The 18,078-nt window shown below is 32.9% G+C and overlaps 1 protein-coding gene across 1 annotated transcript; it reads left to right on the top strand.

The window, feature by feature from the left end:
* Positions 1-16,568: 16,568 nt before the first annotated feature.
* LOC121174540 (secreted RxLR effector protein 161-like) lies at positions 16,569-17,309 on the top strand. The gene has a single exon (XM_041013890.1). It carries the CDS (start codon positions 16,569-16,571, stop codon positions 17,307-17,309), a length of 741 nt encoding a protein of 246 aa, XP_040869824.1.
* The last annotated feature ends 769 nt before the right edge of the window (positions 17,310-18,078 follow it).

Below are 18,078 nucleotides of genomic sequence, written 5' to 3'. Positions count from 1 at the left end.
GGCCCTTATACTTATGAACAGTTTTGTACAATGAGGAAGTTTGTGAGTCAGGAATGAGGAAGAAGTGTAGTGGGCCTTGTCACTTTCAAAGGAACTTCAAAATTTCAAAGGAAATTTATAGGGGCACCTGTAAAATAGTAAAAGGGCGAAAATGTTTTTCACTTTTTCACGGATCATATGCTCATATGGATCGGCGCCCACATGGCCCATATAATTTTTTTTTTCTTTCAAAAATATAATTTACGGTTTAATTTAAAATTAATAGTCTAAGTCAAGCATCGAACTTATCTCTCATGCATTATTAATAAAACATTCAAACCAACTCAGTTAATAGACACATTATATTATAAACAAATAATGTAGCTATATATAACACTAAAATTTTTAATTTATATTTAATGTACATGTAAATTTACATCATAAATTTTGTGATGATTATTTTTTATCTAATAATTAATTTTTTTACATATATAAATTATAAATAAAAATCATAAGTTTAATAAGTATTTACATATGTAAAAAATATCAAATTTATTTAATTATCAATTGCTATAAAAAAACATCTAAATACATAATTCAATTAAATATCATGTTTATTTAATTTTTAATCATTATAATAAACATTTAAATACATTATTCAATTAAATATTAAATTTTGTAAATAAAGTAAATGAACAAAAAATTTCTAAAAAAATAATTTTTAAAAATTTTACTATTACGATAATATATAAATTGGGTCGTTAAGGCCCTACTTTTGTGGGGTTTCAGAAATTTTGTAAACAATTTTTAAAAAACTAATAATTAAGAGTTGATATTAAATTAAGGATATTTTTGTAAAAATATATTACTTTATTTTTAAACAATATATATTTTATAATTTTAGGTGTCTTTCAGGTGTAATTTACTCCATTAGGTGTTTTTCAAGTGTAATTTACTCCATTAGAATGAATGGGTATTGCTTTTTTTTTAAAAAAACTAAATTTTAATAGTTGATTTTGTATTGTAAAGTACAAGATTACTAAATTTTAAAGAGATTTAAAAAATATATTTTATATATTGAAAAGCTCATTATATAATTTTTGTGTCTATTATATAGCTACACTATTTGTTTATAACATAATATGTTTATTAATTCAGTTGGTTTGATTGTTTTATTAATAATGCAGGAGACACAAACCAACAATTTTAAATTAAATTGTAAATTATATTTTTTTTAAAAAATCCTATGGGCCATGTACGGATTGACAATCCGTCAATCCGTATTGGACCTACGGATTGACAATCTATAAATAAAAAAAATATCTCATATGGGTATGAGTAAAAAAAAAAAAACTCATATGAATTACTGATCCGTAAAAAATGAAAGGAATTTTCGCCCTTTCGCAGTTTTGCTGGGCGTCGTAGCAAAAATGTTGAGTGCCCCTAGAAATTCCTGGAAATGTAGGGGTGTATGGGCCGGATGATAGGGCCCATTTTGTTAAAACCAATGACTGGAGGTGGCGTTGGGCTGGACTTGATTCTTAACAGCTCAGAACGGGATAAGTGCAGAGGAATTGTGGGCCGTGAACATGTTATTTCTCTAGGCCATGATGAGGGCAATCTGTACTTGCAAGTTTCGGTGGTAGTTGGAACTTGGAACTTTGTTGGGTTGCAGGAGTGACTTTTGTGTTGGGATCGTGTTGTGAAACTATTCCCGATTCATTATCTTGGTTTATTAATCGAATTGGGGTATGGTTTTGGTGGGTGGCAACATTGTTGGCATGATATGTAAGCTTTTTTTTTTAGTCCTCTGGTTTACTGTTTTTTTTATTCAATAGCTTGACATTATAGTTTCTAATATGTGGCAGAAACTGATTGTCGATCTATCCCTATCGTACCTCTAGTACTTTTATATTAATATAATTATTAATTTGTCGTCAAAATAAAATCTATGAGCACCTAACAACACGTTTCATTTATACTTGAAGGTTGAATAATCAAGACATTAATTAATAAAATTTTCATGTCGAATAATTAATAAAATTGTAAATAAATTAATAATAACAGCACATTAAAATAAAAAATTGTTTGGATACATACACAACGAATTTTTGGTTCCTTCATGTATCTAAACTAAATTTACAATCAAAATGCATTTCCATTGTATATTTAAACTAGATATTCAGCAAAAACACATTTGTGTTGTGTATCTATTTGAGCTATACACCAAAAATGTGTGTTGTTGTGTATCTTGTTTAAATACATAATAAAAATTCAATTTTGTTAAGTATCTTAGTTAGAAACATAATGAGATTGTATTTTTATTGTGCATCTAGTTTAGATACGTATACATAATAGAAATATATTTTCATTATGCATACATATATACAACAAAAATAAGTTTTGGTTACATCTGTAAAAAAAAAAATGTGACTCAACTTGAAGGAGAAAAAACATAGGTGAAGGAGAAAAACGAGGAAGGTTGTGTCTCCAGTGGGGGGGCAAGCAAATGACAAATAAATGTAATTTCTTTGAAGATTCCAAGAGGGAGATATGGGAGGGAGAAAAGGGTACAGGAAGAAGGAGGCAAAAGGTGAAAGGGGAGGGAGGGTGAGAATATTTTAAACAAGTTAGGGACGTTAGGAAAAAAATTGTAATTTCACATTAAAAAATAGGGTGAATTCATTAAAATACTGGGGTGAGAATAATAAGAGTCAATTCATATTCATGCAATTCTGTTTTCCAATACTACGTATGATTGTTAAGGTAACTAGGAAATTAATAATTTAGACCAACACCAGCCAACAAAAAGGGCCAATTAACTTTAACAAATGAAATGAATATAGGAAAAGAATGCTTAGAAAGTCTAGAAGTGGTTTTGAATATAATCAAGTTGAGTTGCTATTCTCACCCCAATAATTGCTCATGAAATCATGATTTTGTTGATAAAATATACAACAAAATCATATTTCTATTATATAAGGGGACTGCAAAAATAAAATATATACACATTGAAAACATGATTTTAATGTATATTTTGTTAACATAATTATGTTTTTGTTTATTTTTTTCACTCTCTTATACAACATAAATATGTTTTTTTATATTATTTTATTATTTTAATTAATTGGAGATATAAGTTACTTTTATAAGTAATCAAATTAGTATTGAAATATATAAATATATTTTTTAAATTAAAATTAAATTAATTAAGATACAATTTACCATTTTTAACTGTAGTCAGTATCACATAGATTATTAATATTAATTGAATTAATTATTATTCTTATTTGTATAGTAATTAATTTGATGGCAATTAACAAAATAACATGTGTCATCATTAATTCAAATTTAAATAAAAAAGATAATTTATATCACAATTAATTCTATTACTATTAGAAAATGTAAATTATATTTAAAATGAATTACAATTGTTTTTGTAAAAATTTAACAAAAAAAAGTATGTTTCTATTATGTAAGAGGAGTATCAAGAAATCACACAATGGATACACGAGTTAATTGGCAAGATAAACAATAAAATCATATTTGGGTCGCATTTTGTTTTTCCTCTTACACAATAGTTACATGATTCCTTTATGTGTTTTGTCTATGTTGTTTATGTGAAAGAAATTATTTTTGAAAAATGATCCAATCTTCTTGTTTATGTTTAGTCTTGTTTTGTTCTTCTTGGTCATGAATCGTTTATTTTTAAGAACTCTAAAAACGACTAGACTACCTGAGAAAAATGTAATTGATGTGCTAAATACTTTGTTTTTTAATCCAGTCCTGTTTAAATATGATCAAAACTCACCTAATGCCTTATGGTTTTGGGATTGTTAAAAAATGACATCAGAAACAAGTTATAAAAATTGTTATGCTGGTTATGTTTGTAGAAGTTTCAAGAATTTCATTCAGGAGATTAGATTCTCTGACAATCATCCCAACTTATTAAATTTGTTCATCTTTCTTTCAGGTGTGTCTTTCATTGTATATTCTGCTGCTGGGTAATTGGAAGGCTAACCAGGTGCTGCTTCATTCCTTAATTATTCTTCAAACTTTCCAAGAAGTCCATATTCTTCATTGCTCTCTAGTGTCATCACCAAAATCAGGGAATAAAAATGTGCTTGACAGTTAAGAATTCCTTCACCGAGGCTAATGAGTTCGTGCCTCCATCTGAGCTATCCTTGTTCAACCTTGATGACATTGGATGTTTAGTCCACTGTCCATATCTATTTTTCGCTCGAGCGACTGAGGTGCCAAGAAATCTCAGCCATTGTGCAATATCAAACACAATGATTGCGAAGATGGTTGAGCTTTGAGTTTCCTGCTTCTGGCCGCGTACGTGATTGCCTGTACTCAGTGCTATTGATATTAGCATTGGTTTTCACCACAAAGTGTGCTTATGCAACGATATGAACTGGGGAGATTACTAGGCCAAGGAACCTTTGCGAAAGTCTACCATGCTAGGAACATCATAACTGGCATGAGTGTGGCCATTAAGATTACCGACAAGGAGAAGATTCTGAATGTGGGGATGATTGATGAGATTAAGTGCGAAATTTCAGTGATGAGGAGCCATTAAGAACTGGCTCCTCTGGATGCATTATTTGTGAAAAAATTGTTTTAGTATGTAAAAAAATCTCATATCACTTTAAACTTTAAAGTTAAGACCAAGAGAAATTTATAAATATTTGATTTCTCAACCTAGCAAGACTTTATTTAATAATAACAAAATCATGACAGAAATTCAAAGCGAAAAGTATCTCAAATATAGTCTACGCATATCAAAGAATTTGACGTCAGAATAAAAATGTAAAACTCAAATAGCCTTTTTTATAAAGAAACTCAAATACTAATTTAAGAGTGTATTTCAATTTACTCCCTTCTAAACTCAAATACGAATAAATTTAACTAAATCCAAATCTTTTCTGTTAATTTTATTTTTTAGCTTAAAAACAATGCATAAATAAGAAATATGATTAATTGTTTTATTCGTATTAAAATTATTTTAATTTTAATATAATATTTTATATTACTTTTCTTATATTTGATATGAAGTAAAATTATTTAAAAATTAAAATAAGAAAATAATGTCATAATAGAAATAAAATAATTAATACTATAAAAGGAATGCATTATTATCAGTAAATCTTTTATCATTACAAAATGAAAGACATGTATTAAATAAATTTATTAATGATATAAGACATCTAATTTCATGAGGTTAGTTAAGTGGAATCGGATATAGTCTTGTATTTAACTAATTCAAGGTTTAAGTTTATATATTAAAGATAAAATAAGAAGAAAATATAAAATGTTAGAAGCTAGCGTTTTTAAAAATATTAATTTAAGTAATGTTTTAAAAAATGTTAAAAACTACTAAAAACTTGTTTATCAAATAGTTAAACAAGTTTTTTTAGCTAGTAAAGAAAGTAGAAGTCATTTGAAATGTGTTGACAAACATATCTTTAAATAAGATTGAAAAAAAAATTAGGCAATATCCTTAAGTAACCATTAAGCTAGGACTAAGAAACTAAAAATTAATTTCTTTATTAGAAAATACAACGGAACATTTTTTTACGAATCTAATTAGATTTTAAACTTGTGCATTGTACCAATAATGGTTGACACAAGTAGTAATAATTTGTATTTCTTAACTAAATGGTCTAGAGTTTGAATTTTGATTAACCCTTACGCATAGAATTAAAGAAAGAACACATGCTATTTGATCCCTAAAAACATAATATTAATGAATTAAAGATTTCAATGTCCTTACAATATATGTCAAAGATGTATGCGGAAAGAAAACTGGATGATTTTTACTAAATAAAACCAATAATATAAATAAATAATAGATACTAATATACTATATTAATTTTTGACATGTAGATATCCCCATGATTTTATATTTATATTAAAAAAATAGGCTTCCAGGTATGAAAAATAGGACTCAGAGAGAAGGGGAGTGGCGGATACAAGCCAGATCTTGCAAAATGGTAATTAGGAAAAACAAACCCATACCCCCTCCCTTTCCTAAGGAAGAACTTATTCTCAGCCTCTACAGTCTCCTTACAAGCTATCCATTCCATTATGCCAACTTCAGCTAGTGCAACTTGTACGGCTGATTCTTTTTGCTGTCATAAAAAGCAGGTCTTGTTTCTGAGGCCCATTTGTCCTTTCTTTTTCTATTCCCCTCCCCCTCTTTTCCCTATCCTTTTATATACCTTCATTATAGACCTATCAAGTTCTAACCAGAAAAATTCCAAAAACATTTCTAACCCAAATCTCGAAATTCACATGATGTCAAATCAGAAACAAACTAAATAAATAAGAAAATGTGATTAAAAATAATATATAACACTACAGAGAAAAAAAATCAGAAAATTATTTTTCCATGCATACTATAAAGAGATTACAAAGTCAGAAAATATATATTTTCATGGGAGAAATGTTCATGTGAACACAATAATTACCTTGACTCCGTATAGTGATATTTTGTTGCATATCATTGCAGCAACTATTTCAAGAGAATGACTTGAAAAATTCCCACCTCTAGCTTCTTCTTCAATTTTATTTGCAGAACTTTTGGAATTTGAATCAGTGGGAACTTGGGAAGACTGGAAAAGCCAAAAACGGCACCACAAGTGATAGCGTAGCAAAGGAACCAGTTGCAGAAACAGAGGATGAGAATGCAGCAAGCAATCAACAGAAGCAAGGGTGCAATTAGAAAACAAGACCAAGAGAGCAATTACAAGGCCCACTTACCTCAAGGATTATGTGTGAAGCAAGCAGGTGCACCATATCTAGAAGCAATGACGGACCTACAGCCATCTGACGGTGTGCACTTGCACTCCCTCATTTTTTAAAATTCACCAAATTTGTAAATAAAATCTTATATTTTTATATTTTATTTCATCTATATTTATATAATAGAACTCACTGATTTTATTTTTTATAATCTATACCAACTGACTTAGGGTCTTGGATCCGCCACTGTACTGGAAGAATGATGCTGGTCTTGTAGGGGTAGACAAACTTAACCATTTCCTGATATTCTGTAGCACAAAAAGACAAATTTGATTATTGAGAAATCAGTATAAATAATACTGTGTAATAACAACATCAATCAATGGAATATACAACTGTTCCTTCCCTTATTCTTTTCTCTGTGGAGGCCCTGGTCCTCGAAAACCAACTTCTATCTTCTTCCCTATCAACAAGTATATAACATATATAATTATGTATGATAATTTTAAGAAAAGAATGGGAAAATAACAAAAAAAAAATAAAAAAAACAAGATCATAGCTGCACTTCCAGAAGTATCTTATGGAATCTGGATTACCGAGGAAGAGAAATTAAAAACTTGAAAGAAGAATTAAAATGATATTAAAATCCTCATTATTCTATTAAAAACAACAATAAAATAAAGAAATTCTAATCATTCTTAGTTAAATTTGACTATCAATTAAACCCAATTTTCGTAGTTATCAAGTAGCAGAAGTTTTTGTTGCGAAAGCGTTAAGAGTGGTAGTGACATTAAATATTGTTGCAAAACTTTTCGCAACAGATGATATTACAGTGGACTGCAGCAACAATTTTCTCGCTAGCAAAAGTAAGGGATTAACGAATTGTTTATGGTACGACAGTTAGTCATCATGATGGGACAACTAACATAAACTTAATTGCACGACAACATTTGCTGGATATGATTGAACATTTTGATACAACATAAAGACCTCGACTTGTAAAAATTGAAGGGGGGCGTGCTTCAAGCACAAATAAAAAGCTCTCATTCTGACTTAAGGAGACATGTTATACAATACACTTCACGTGAGTGCTCTAAATTGAAGTAGCCTCCATTTTGAGGAAGCTTTTTTTCGGAACATGTTTGTTGTCTTTGTATTGTTTTTTAGAATTAAAGTCTATTATGCCAGTAGTGCATATAGTTTGTCTCAGGTAAATCACTAAAGATTGAACTCGTTTCATAGTATATTAATTTGATAGTTATGTTTCTTAAGTGAGAAAATATTGAGATTCTTAGAGCATCTTTGGTTGAAGAATCCATTTTGGATTCTTGGATTATTTTTTATGGGTCATATGATGCTATATAGAATGCAACAACTTCTATCATTTTTTGCTCCAATGATAAAATTCAATTTGAATTCTTAGATTTTACTTGCACAAAAGAAAGGAATTTTTAGGAGTTATTCTCCTAAAATCCAACCTTCATCATGAAATACTCTTGAATAAAAATAATGATAGTTTTAGTGCACAGGGATTCTTGAGCTCAATCAAGAACCCCATTAAAGATACTCTTAGGCTTTTGGCAAACTATACATGTTGTGCTACTCATTAGCATACCCGTGCTAACCTTTCATAGGCTTGGGTGACATAATAGATAAAAGCTATTTATATACAAATATTAAATATATTACATAAAATATAGACCAATAATATCATTAAAAATGACACATTTTAATATGTTAAGTGAATAAGATAATTTCAATCAACCTTGATTAGATATATATATATATATATATATATATATATATATATATATATATAGAGAGAGAGAGAGAGAGAGAGAGAGAGAGAGAGAGAGAGAGAGAGAGAGAGAGAGAGAGAGAGAGAGAGAGAGAGAGAGAGTAATGTTTATGCATTGATGGTATAAAATAATTTAACACGGTCATCTGATTATAAATTATCATTTGAATTATTTAAAAAATTAATAAATTTATCACATAAATAATATGTTATAATTAGATAATTGTATAAATTTTTTTATAATATATATATATATATAGACACACATACTATTTCACACTTAACTATTAATTATCCTTGGGGTTGGAGGGTGGAACAAGATTTCGCATCTAACTATACTAAATAAGCTGCATCATCTTTCATTTGAATTTTTAAAACGTATTTGATATATCATAAATCTTTGAATTGTAATAAAATTGATGTCAAGTAACTGTTCAGGAAATTAAATAAATAATTAAAATATATTCAAGTCGGTAAACAATACAAACAAGTATACCTAGCTACAAGTTCGTAAAGTCAACAGGATAGAAATGGAGTTCCAAGAAATTATATATTATAAAGAGAGGTTCATTTCTTCATCTTGTTTTCATCCTTGTGGGTGCGTGTTTCTGTTGTGAATATCATGGCACTACTAATAGAAGTAACAGTGGGAGCTGTGTTCAACGAGTTGCTGAGAACCGTTTTGGAATTTAAAAACAAAACGGTTTGCTTCAAATCATCTTTGGTGCACCTCCAATATCCACTCTAGTAGCTATATCTCCGGTGATCAAGGAGATAGAACAGCAAAACAACGAGTTGCAGCTTCCGAAGGAGGAACTCCAATCGTTTATCAGAAAGATGGAGGAGGGGACACAGCTTGTTTTCGAGTGTTCAAAAATCCGGTGGCTACACTTTGTGACTAGGGCTTACAAGGACATGTTACAAGGACAAACTGGATCGGTTTTCCGACGAGCTCGTGAAACTATTTGCCATCGACATGCAAGCTCAGATGGCAAGAGATCAGAGGAGACATTGCTTAAGGTTAGGAGAATACTTAGGGTTGTTGAGAAAACGTGCTTCGACCCTGGGGAGGCAATTGAAAACACGCTGTTAATGTTTTTGACGTGGATTTCTGTCTTTGCTGTGAAGCTAATAAGGGCAATTTCTGCTTTGAGATGGATTTTTCCAACGCTAATACGGGAGCAGTTTGCACTTTATAAACAATTGAAGAGGGAAAAAGGCTACTTGCTCTCTTCCAGGAGTCTCACAATTTTTTGAGGAGAGGGAGACACTCCTAGGTATTGGGGGTGGACTGTTCCAGGGGTCAGGTAATTATTTCTTGTTTTCTAATTAATTAGTTAATTGTGCTAATATTTTTATTTGGTTTAATTACTCCTTCCTTGAATTCGTATATGTTGATTTTTTAAAATAAAAATATGATTTAAGAGATATAAATAACTTTCATGATTGAAGAGTTTTTGATAATAATTGTTGTAATTGAAAAGTAGTTTCTAGTATTTGTTAAAGGGCAAAACTAAAAAAAATATGTGCATCATAGCGATGGTTAGTTTTTGTTAGAATCTTCGCAGCCAATTTGAACCTACTACCTCTTCTATTTTTTCTTTTAACACTTAAATTTTCTTTTCAATCATTAAATTAATTTTATATCTTTGGATATTTTATTTATTATTATTAATTATTAAAAGAAAGTGCAGAGAGAGATTATTGTTAGCATTTCTATTATTATTAATCTGAAATTGAACAATGTATGTATTCAACAAAACATGGCTGATTCAACATAACTATGTATGTATTTAATTTGTTTTGTTATTGTTTTACGCAGGCATTCGGAGGTGACTGAAATCGTTAGTGTGTCCTGGCTAAAAATCCTGGGCAGAATCAAAACTGGGATGTTGTCCCCAAATACATTGTACGGGGCATACCTTGTGTTTAAAGAAAGCAATGATGGTGCCTACGGGTTCAAGAACATGACCGTTGAGGTGTCCATTGGGGTTATCGGAGAGGTTACAGATTCAAGAATTATGAACTTGGTAGTAGGAAGCTCAGAGTCCAGTATCCGAGGGAGAGTGACGATGGTAGTGGATGGATGTTGAATTAGGTGACTTTTTTAACGGTAACGGAGAGAACAAGAAAACAAGGAGGTGGAGATAGGTCTATACGACATCAAGAACATTGAAATAAACTTGGGTCTTGTTAATCATTGTTCTTAAAATATTGATTAAGAAACTAATAGAAAAAAGTATTTTTTGCGAAAATCATAAGAGAACATGAGAACATGTTGAGACTTTGGCAAGTGCACCAAATCGCTCTTAAGTAGTATAACTCGGAAGTCCGAGTATCGTTTCCGCATGGATTTTATTGCACTTTATTAAATACTTCTCAATTTGTAAGTATGAGTAAAAATAATAAAGACAGACATAAATGCAGAAATAAGGGGTGATTACCAAATCAAATAGTTAAAAGGAAAGACAATTAATAAATATGCCAAGACCGGACAAACCCAATTGGCCTACGATGCATGTAAATATGATATTCATTACCAATGCATTTGGTATTAATTCTACCCACATCTGTTAATTGCTTGTCCCTGATGCCTCACGTTGACAAACCTATTTTAACTACCTATCTCCCAAATGCCTTTGCGAAGATTCAATAATTAAAATGCATTAAGGTTAAGTTCTAGATGTTGCTTAAAAGCATGGACAGTGAGTTATCATTCTATGCCTAGCAATGCTAACCCAAGGATTCTTTTCTTAAGATGTTCTGTTAGGTGTTACCCTTTCCCAAGTGTATAACCCCTAAAACTAATACATGCATTAATTCTTAAACCCTTATTAGGAAATACCCTCTCCCGAGCGAATAAAATCTAAAAGAAATTTAAGAACGAATGCAAGATAACAAGAAAAGAATTAGAACAGAAAAACCTGGAATAAATTCCCTTTGCATTGATAATTCTTGAGGCACACCGTACATCGTTGGCTTTTTAGTCCTGCCAGGCCCTAGCTAGGGGATTAGCCACTCATGGCCATTGAGGGCTTACAACTGGGGGTGAAAGGAAGAATGAGAATAATAAAAACAAGAAATATAAAGAAAGAAGGGGGAGCTCAGGCTTGAAGTGCTGAGAACAGTGCTCTGAGACGAGGTGATGATTTCTTGGGACTGGCTCTCTATTTATAGTTGCTGAAGTGGGCTTTTGGGCCTTCATAGTCGCGCTCAGCGCGCCCTGCAGGCTTAGCCTGTGCTTCTGTTGGATCGCGCACTGGGCGCGTAGCAAGGCTTAGTGCGCGTAACGGTTTCTGCTGCTTCGTGCTTAACGCCACGCTTAGCGCCTGCATTTGGTTGCTCGCTTAGCGCCTGGCGTGCGCTTAGCGCCAGTGTTGGGCTGGGCCTGCTTCATAACTCTTTCTTTCTCTTCATTTCTGTTGCCCTTTTTGCTTAATGTAACCTCCTTTTTCGTATCTGCAACCAGAAATTCAATTTAATTAATTTCTCAACTTTTAATTATAAATAACTGCTAAGTAATTAATTCTTGGCCAAAATTTGACTAATTAACCACTATTAATTCACAATTATTTAGCAGTTATCAGAACACTGGTTAGCATTTTTCAATAAACTTTTGCATTTATACTACTTAATATGTGTGTAGCTTTTCTTAAGGAAAAAAAATATGAAATTAATCAATGGATCTTTTGGTTATGGTGGTATTTTAAGCAACCTTCTTGGCCAATGGATTTCGGGATACTCAGGATCATGTGGACTGGATTGTGTACCAATCTCAAGGCTGTGAACTCCTTGCCATCTTTTATGGTCTCTGTCATGTCTGCAATCTAGGCTTAGGGATGTAGTTGTTGGAAGAAGAAGAAGATTTTATTTCATTTGGCACACAAAATACAAGAGTATGATCCCCTATTTATACTAAAATAGAGTGACCACTCACATAATTTGCTTATTCAAGAATACTAAATGCTCACATAGTTGCTTATTCAAGACTTTGTAACTTACAACCTTACAACTTTCATCTTCCATTCGTCTTCTTATTTCCTTGGCAGCTCAAATGAAGTGGAGAATTTTTCAGCTTGATGTAAAATCGGCATTTCTAAATGGCTATCTTGAAGAAGATGTCTATGTTGAACAACCAATGGGTTTTGTCATCGAAGGTCAAGAAGGAAAAGTCTTGAAATTGAACAAGGCGTTGTATGGTCTAAAGCAAGCACCGAGGGCATTGAATACTCGCATTGACAAGTACTTCCAAGACAATGGGTTTGTTCATTGTCAAAATGAGTATGCTCTTTATGTTAAAACTTTTAATAATGGTGATGTATTATTTATTTGTCTTTATGTGGATGACCTTATCTTTATCGGCAATAACCCAAATTTGTTTGAAGACTTCAAGGAGTCCATGTCTCGTGAATTTGATATGACAAATATGGGACTCATGTCATATTACTTGGGAATGGAAGTGAAACAAACGGAGAATGGTATCTTTGTCTCACAAGAAAGCTACACAAAAGAAGTGTTGAAGAAATTTAATATGCTTGATTGCAATCCCGTGAACACACCTATGGAAGGTGGCTGGAAGTTATCAAAGTTTGATGAAGGAGAGAAGGTGAAAGAAGTGGTATCAGAGCTTGAGTTCTAGAGTGTTGAGAGAGAAACACTTTGTGAGTTGAGAGAGAAACACTTTGTGAGTTGAGAGATGGCAAACAATGGCTTGAGTATGTTTCAATTCCCTCGTCTTACCAAAGAGAATTATGATAATTGGTGTCGTCGCATGAAAGCCTTGTTAGGTTCTCAAGATGCATGGGAGATTGTAGAGAAAGGTTATACCCAACCTCAAAATGAGGCTATTTTGTCACCAAATGAGAAGGAGACTTTGTTGAAGTCGAAGAAGAAGGATCAACAAGCACTTACTTTCATTCATCAAGGTTTGGATGAAGCTATGTTCGAGTTGGTGTCAAACGCAACCACATCCAAAGAAGCATGGGAGATTTTGAAAACCTCCCTTGAAGGTGTTGATAAGGTAAAAAAGGTGCGCCTACAAACTCTACGTAGAGAGTTTGAATCATTGCATATGAAGGAATCCGAATCTATCTCAGATTTTGGCAACAAGGTGTTGGCTATTGTGAACCAAATGAAGCGTTATGGAGAAAATATGGAAAATGTTCGTGTGGTGGAAAAGATCCTTCGCTCCTTAATCGTTAAATTTGATTATGTGGTTTGTGCTATTGAAGAGTCTAAGGATTTAGACTCAATGACCGTAGATCAATTGATGGGTTCTCTTCAAGCCTATGAAGAAAGGTTCAATAGAAGACATGATGAGCCATTGGAGCAAGTCCTCAAAGCCAAAGCTTCTTTGAAAGAAAATGGAGGAGAAAGTAGTCAAAAAGCACGTGGACGTGGAAGAGGACGTGGTCGTGGACGTGGTCATGGCCAAGGAAGAGGAGATCGTGATAATTTTGACAATAATGAATGGAGGAGCCATCAATCCACTAGAAGTCGTGGAAGAGGAAGAGGAAGAGGTAGAAACAATTATGAAAAAACATATGAAAGGAGGTATGATAAATCTAATGTTGAATGTTTTAATTGTCATAAATATGGCCATTACTCTTGGGAGTGTAGAACAAATGTTGAAGAGAAGGTCAATCTTGTTGATGATAAAGAAGATAAAGAAGTTGAAGAGTCAACACTGCTACTATCACTTAATAATGGTGAGAAGGAAGACAAATGCTTATGGTATCTTGACAATGGAGCAAGCAATCACATGTGTGGATGCAAAGAGAAATTTGTGGAACTTGATGAGAAGGTGAAAGGAAATGTTTCTTTTGGAGATTCTTCCAAGGTGCAAATCCAAGGAAAAGGTACCATTTTAATTTCTTTAAAAGATGGTGCTCACAAATTAATCACGGATGTTTACTATGTTCCTAAACTAAAAAGCAATATTTTGAGTTTGGGACAACTTGTTGAAAAGGGGTATGAAATTCATATGAAAGATTGTTGTTTATGGCTTCGAGATCAAAATTCTAATTTGATTGCCAAGGTGTTTATGTCAAGAAATAGAATGTTCACTTTGAACATTAAAACCAATGAAGCAAAATGTTTGAAGGCTAGCATAAAAGATGAATCATGGTGTTGGCATATGAGATTTGGGCACTTGAATTTTGGAGCACTAAAATCCTTAGGAGAGGAGAAGATGGTGAAAGGGATGCCTCACATCAACCATCCTAATCAATTGTGTGAAACATGTCTCCTTGGAAAGCATGCAAGAAGGAGTTTTCCAAAAGAAACTAATTCAAGAGCAAAGGAGCCTCTCCAACTTGTTTACACTGATGTGTGTGGCCCAATCAATCCTCCTTCATCTGGTAACAATAAATATTTCTTCCTTTTTATTGATGATTATAGTAGAAAGACTTAGGTTTATTTTCTAAAACGAAAATCTGAGGCATTTGTAGCTTTTAAAAATTTTAAAGCTCTTGTGGAAAAGGAGAGTGGTTATGTAATCAAAGCTCTAAGATCCGATAGAGGTGGCGAATTCACATCAAAAGAATTTAATGAATTTTGTGAAAAATATGGGATTCGTCGCCCTCTAACGGTTCCTAGATCTCCACAACAAAATGGGGTAGCGGAGAGAAAAAATAGAACTATTCTTAATATGACTAGATGTATGTTGAAGGTTAAAAATATGCCAAAGGAATTTTGGGCCGAAGCTGTTGCATGTGCCGTTTATTTGTCCAATCGCTCCCCAACAAAGAATGTCAAAGATCAAACACCACAAGAAGCATGGAGTGGAGTGAAGCCAAGAGTTGATCACTTTAGAGTATTTGGGAGCATTGCATATGCTCATGTACCCGACCAAGGAAGATTCAAGCTTGATGATCGGAGTGAGAAACATGTGTTCATTGGCTATGATGCAAGCTCAAAAGGCTACAAATTGTACAATCCAAACAATGGAAAGACAATTGTGAGCCGAGATGTCGAGTTCTATGAAGAAGGCACATGGAATTGGGAGGAGAAAGAAGACACTTATGATTTTTTCCCGTACTTTGAAGAAATAGATGAAGAAGCCTTGACTCCAAATGATTCAACTCCAGCACTTTCACCAACTCCTTCAACCAATGAAGCCTCATCATCTTCCGAAGGGAGTTCAAGTGAAAGGCCAAGAAGAATGAGAAATATTCAAGAATTATATGATGAAACTGAAGTTATAAATGATTTGTTTTGTCTTTTTGTTGACAGTGAACCCTTAAACTTTGATGAAGCAATGAAAGACAAAAGGTGGAGACAAGCCATGGAAGAAGAAATCAAAGCCATTGAGAAGAACAACACTTGGGAGTTATCAAGCCTTCCCAAAGGTCATGAAGCAATTGGAGTCAAATGGGTGTTCAAAATCAAGAAGAATGCAAAAGGAGAGGTTGAGAGACACAAAGCAAGACTTGTAGTTAAAGGTTATAAGCAACAATATGGAGTTGATTATGGTGAAGTGTTTGCACTGGTTGCCCGCATGGAAACCATTCGTCTTCTTATTTCCTTGGCAGCTCAAATAAAGTGGAGAATTTTTCAGCTTGATGTAAAATCGGCATTTCTAAATGGCTATCTTGAAGAAGATGTCTATGTTAAACAACCAATGGGTTTTGTCATCGAAGGTCAAGAAGGAAAAGTCTTGAAATTGAACAAGGCGTTGTATGGTCTAAAGAAAGCACCGAGGGCATGGAATACTCGCATTGACAAGTACTTCCAAGACAATGGGTTTGTTCGTTGTCAAAATGAGTATGCTCTTTATGTTAAAACTTTTAATAATGGTGATGTCTTATTTATTTGTCTTTATGTGGATGACCTTATCTTTACCGGCAATAACCCAAATTTGTTTGAAGACTTCAAGGAGTCCATGTCTCGTGAATTTGATATGACAGATGTGGGACTCATGTCATATTACTTGGGAATGGAAGTGAAGCAAACGGAGAATGGTATCTTTGTCTCACAAGAAAGCTACACAAAAGAAGTGTTGTAGAAATTTAATATGCTTGATTGCAATCCCGTGAACACACCTATGGAAGGTGGCTGGAAGTTATCAAAGTTTGATGAAGGAGAGAAGGTAGACTCCACGATCTTCAAGAGTCTTGTGGGGAGTTTAAGGTATCTAACCAATACAAGGCCCGATATTCTATATGCGGTGGGAGTTCTGTGTCGCTTTACGGAGGCTCCTGCCTCTCCTCATCTAAAAGCCGCAAAAAGAATTCTTCGTTACTTGAAAGGTACAATTGATTTTGGATTGTTTTATTCTCCCTCCAATAACTATAAGCTTGTGGGATTTTGTGATAGTGATTTTTCTGGAGATGTTGATGATAGAAAAAGTACTACCGGATTTGTATTTTTTATGGGTGATTGTGTTTTTACATGGAGTTCTAAGAAGCAAGGCATTGTGACACTTTCTACTTGTGAAGCCGAGTATGTAGCTGCAACTTCTTGCACATGTCATGCCATTTGGCTAAGAAGATTGTTGGAGGAACTTCAGTTGTTGCAAAAGGAAAGCACAAAGATCTATGTTGATAATAGATCTGCACAAGAGCTTGCCAAGAATCCGATGTTCCATGAACGAAGTAAGCATATAGATACAAGGTATCATTTCATTAGAGAGTGCATTACAAAGAAAGAAGTAGAATTGACTCATGTGAAAACTCAAGATCAAGTTGCGGATATTTTCACCAAGCCTCTCAAATTTGAAGATTTTCGAAGATTGCGAGCAAGACTTGGTGTGCAGAAGAATTTTCCAATTAAGGGAGGATGTTAGATATTAGTTAGAAAAATAATAATAACAAGTTTTATTATTATTTTTCTAATTAATATCTAACAGTAGTTTGTGAGTATGATTCTACAGTGGCTCTAAACCAGCAAGTTTCACCCTCATGCTACCCTCATCAACTCAATTAATCAAGTTTCTGGCGGAGGCAACGTCTGTGCAAATTGGCTTGCTAATTAAGTTAGGAGCCTCAAGCTAGTGATAATTCATTTCTGGTTTGGCAACATTGCCCACCTAAACTGTCTTTGTCTCTTTTAGCAGATGCAGGCTGAGATTCTTATTAGATTGTGTATGCATGTTTAGTTTGCTTTGCTTTCTTAAGTTTTCTGATGTATAAAAGATTATGTTAGATCACGTTAATATGGTTTTTGAGTTTCTTATATTGTTTAAAATAAAAAAAACAAACATTTATTATAGGTTCATTACATGTTAATACGGGAATCAACTCTGGACAAAACAAAATTATCCTGGTGACCTAAATTTTCCAAAAAAATTAGCACTCATATTAGCCTCTTTATAAATATGAGAGATAGAAGGGTCTCAATCCGTCATAGACAGATGCTTCCTGATATCAGCAGTAAGTGGTCGTAACAAAACAGACTTGTAGAAATCTTAATTTCTAGATGATACAAACCACCACATGAGAATCCATCTCAAAAATGATCCTTTGAAGTGAAAATAGCTATGGGAACACTTAAGGAATCTCGAATAAGACCTCCACAAGTAGCTTGGTTCGAGGAGGCATAGTAAGAACCATCCA

This window comes from Glycine max, chromosome 3 (assembly GCF_000004515.6).
Source record: "Glycine max cultivar Williams 82 chromosome 3, Glycine_max_v4.0, whole genome shotgun sequence".
Classification (NCBI taxonomy): domain Eukaryota; kingdom Viridiplantae; phylum Streptophyta; class Magnoliopsida; order Fabales; family Fabaceae; genus Glycine; species Glycine max.
The sequence above is the reverse complement of the archived record's forward strand: the minus strand, read 5'-3'. Positions and strand labels throughout refer to the sequence as shown.

Excerpts from the sequence above, each read along its gene's own strand:
- LOC121174540 (XM_041013890.1), top strand. The coding sequence starts at position 16,569 with ATGGAAGGTGGCTGGAAGTTATCAAAGTTTGATGAAGGAGAGAAGGTA.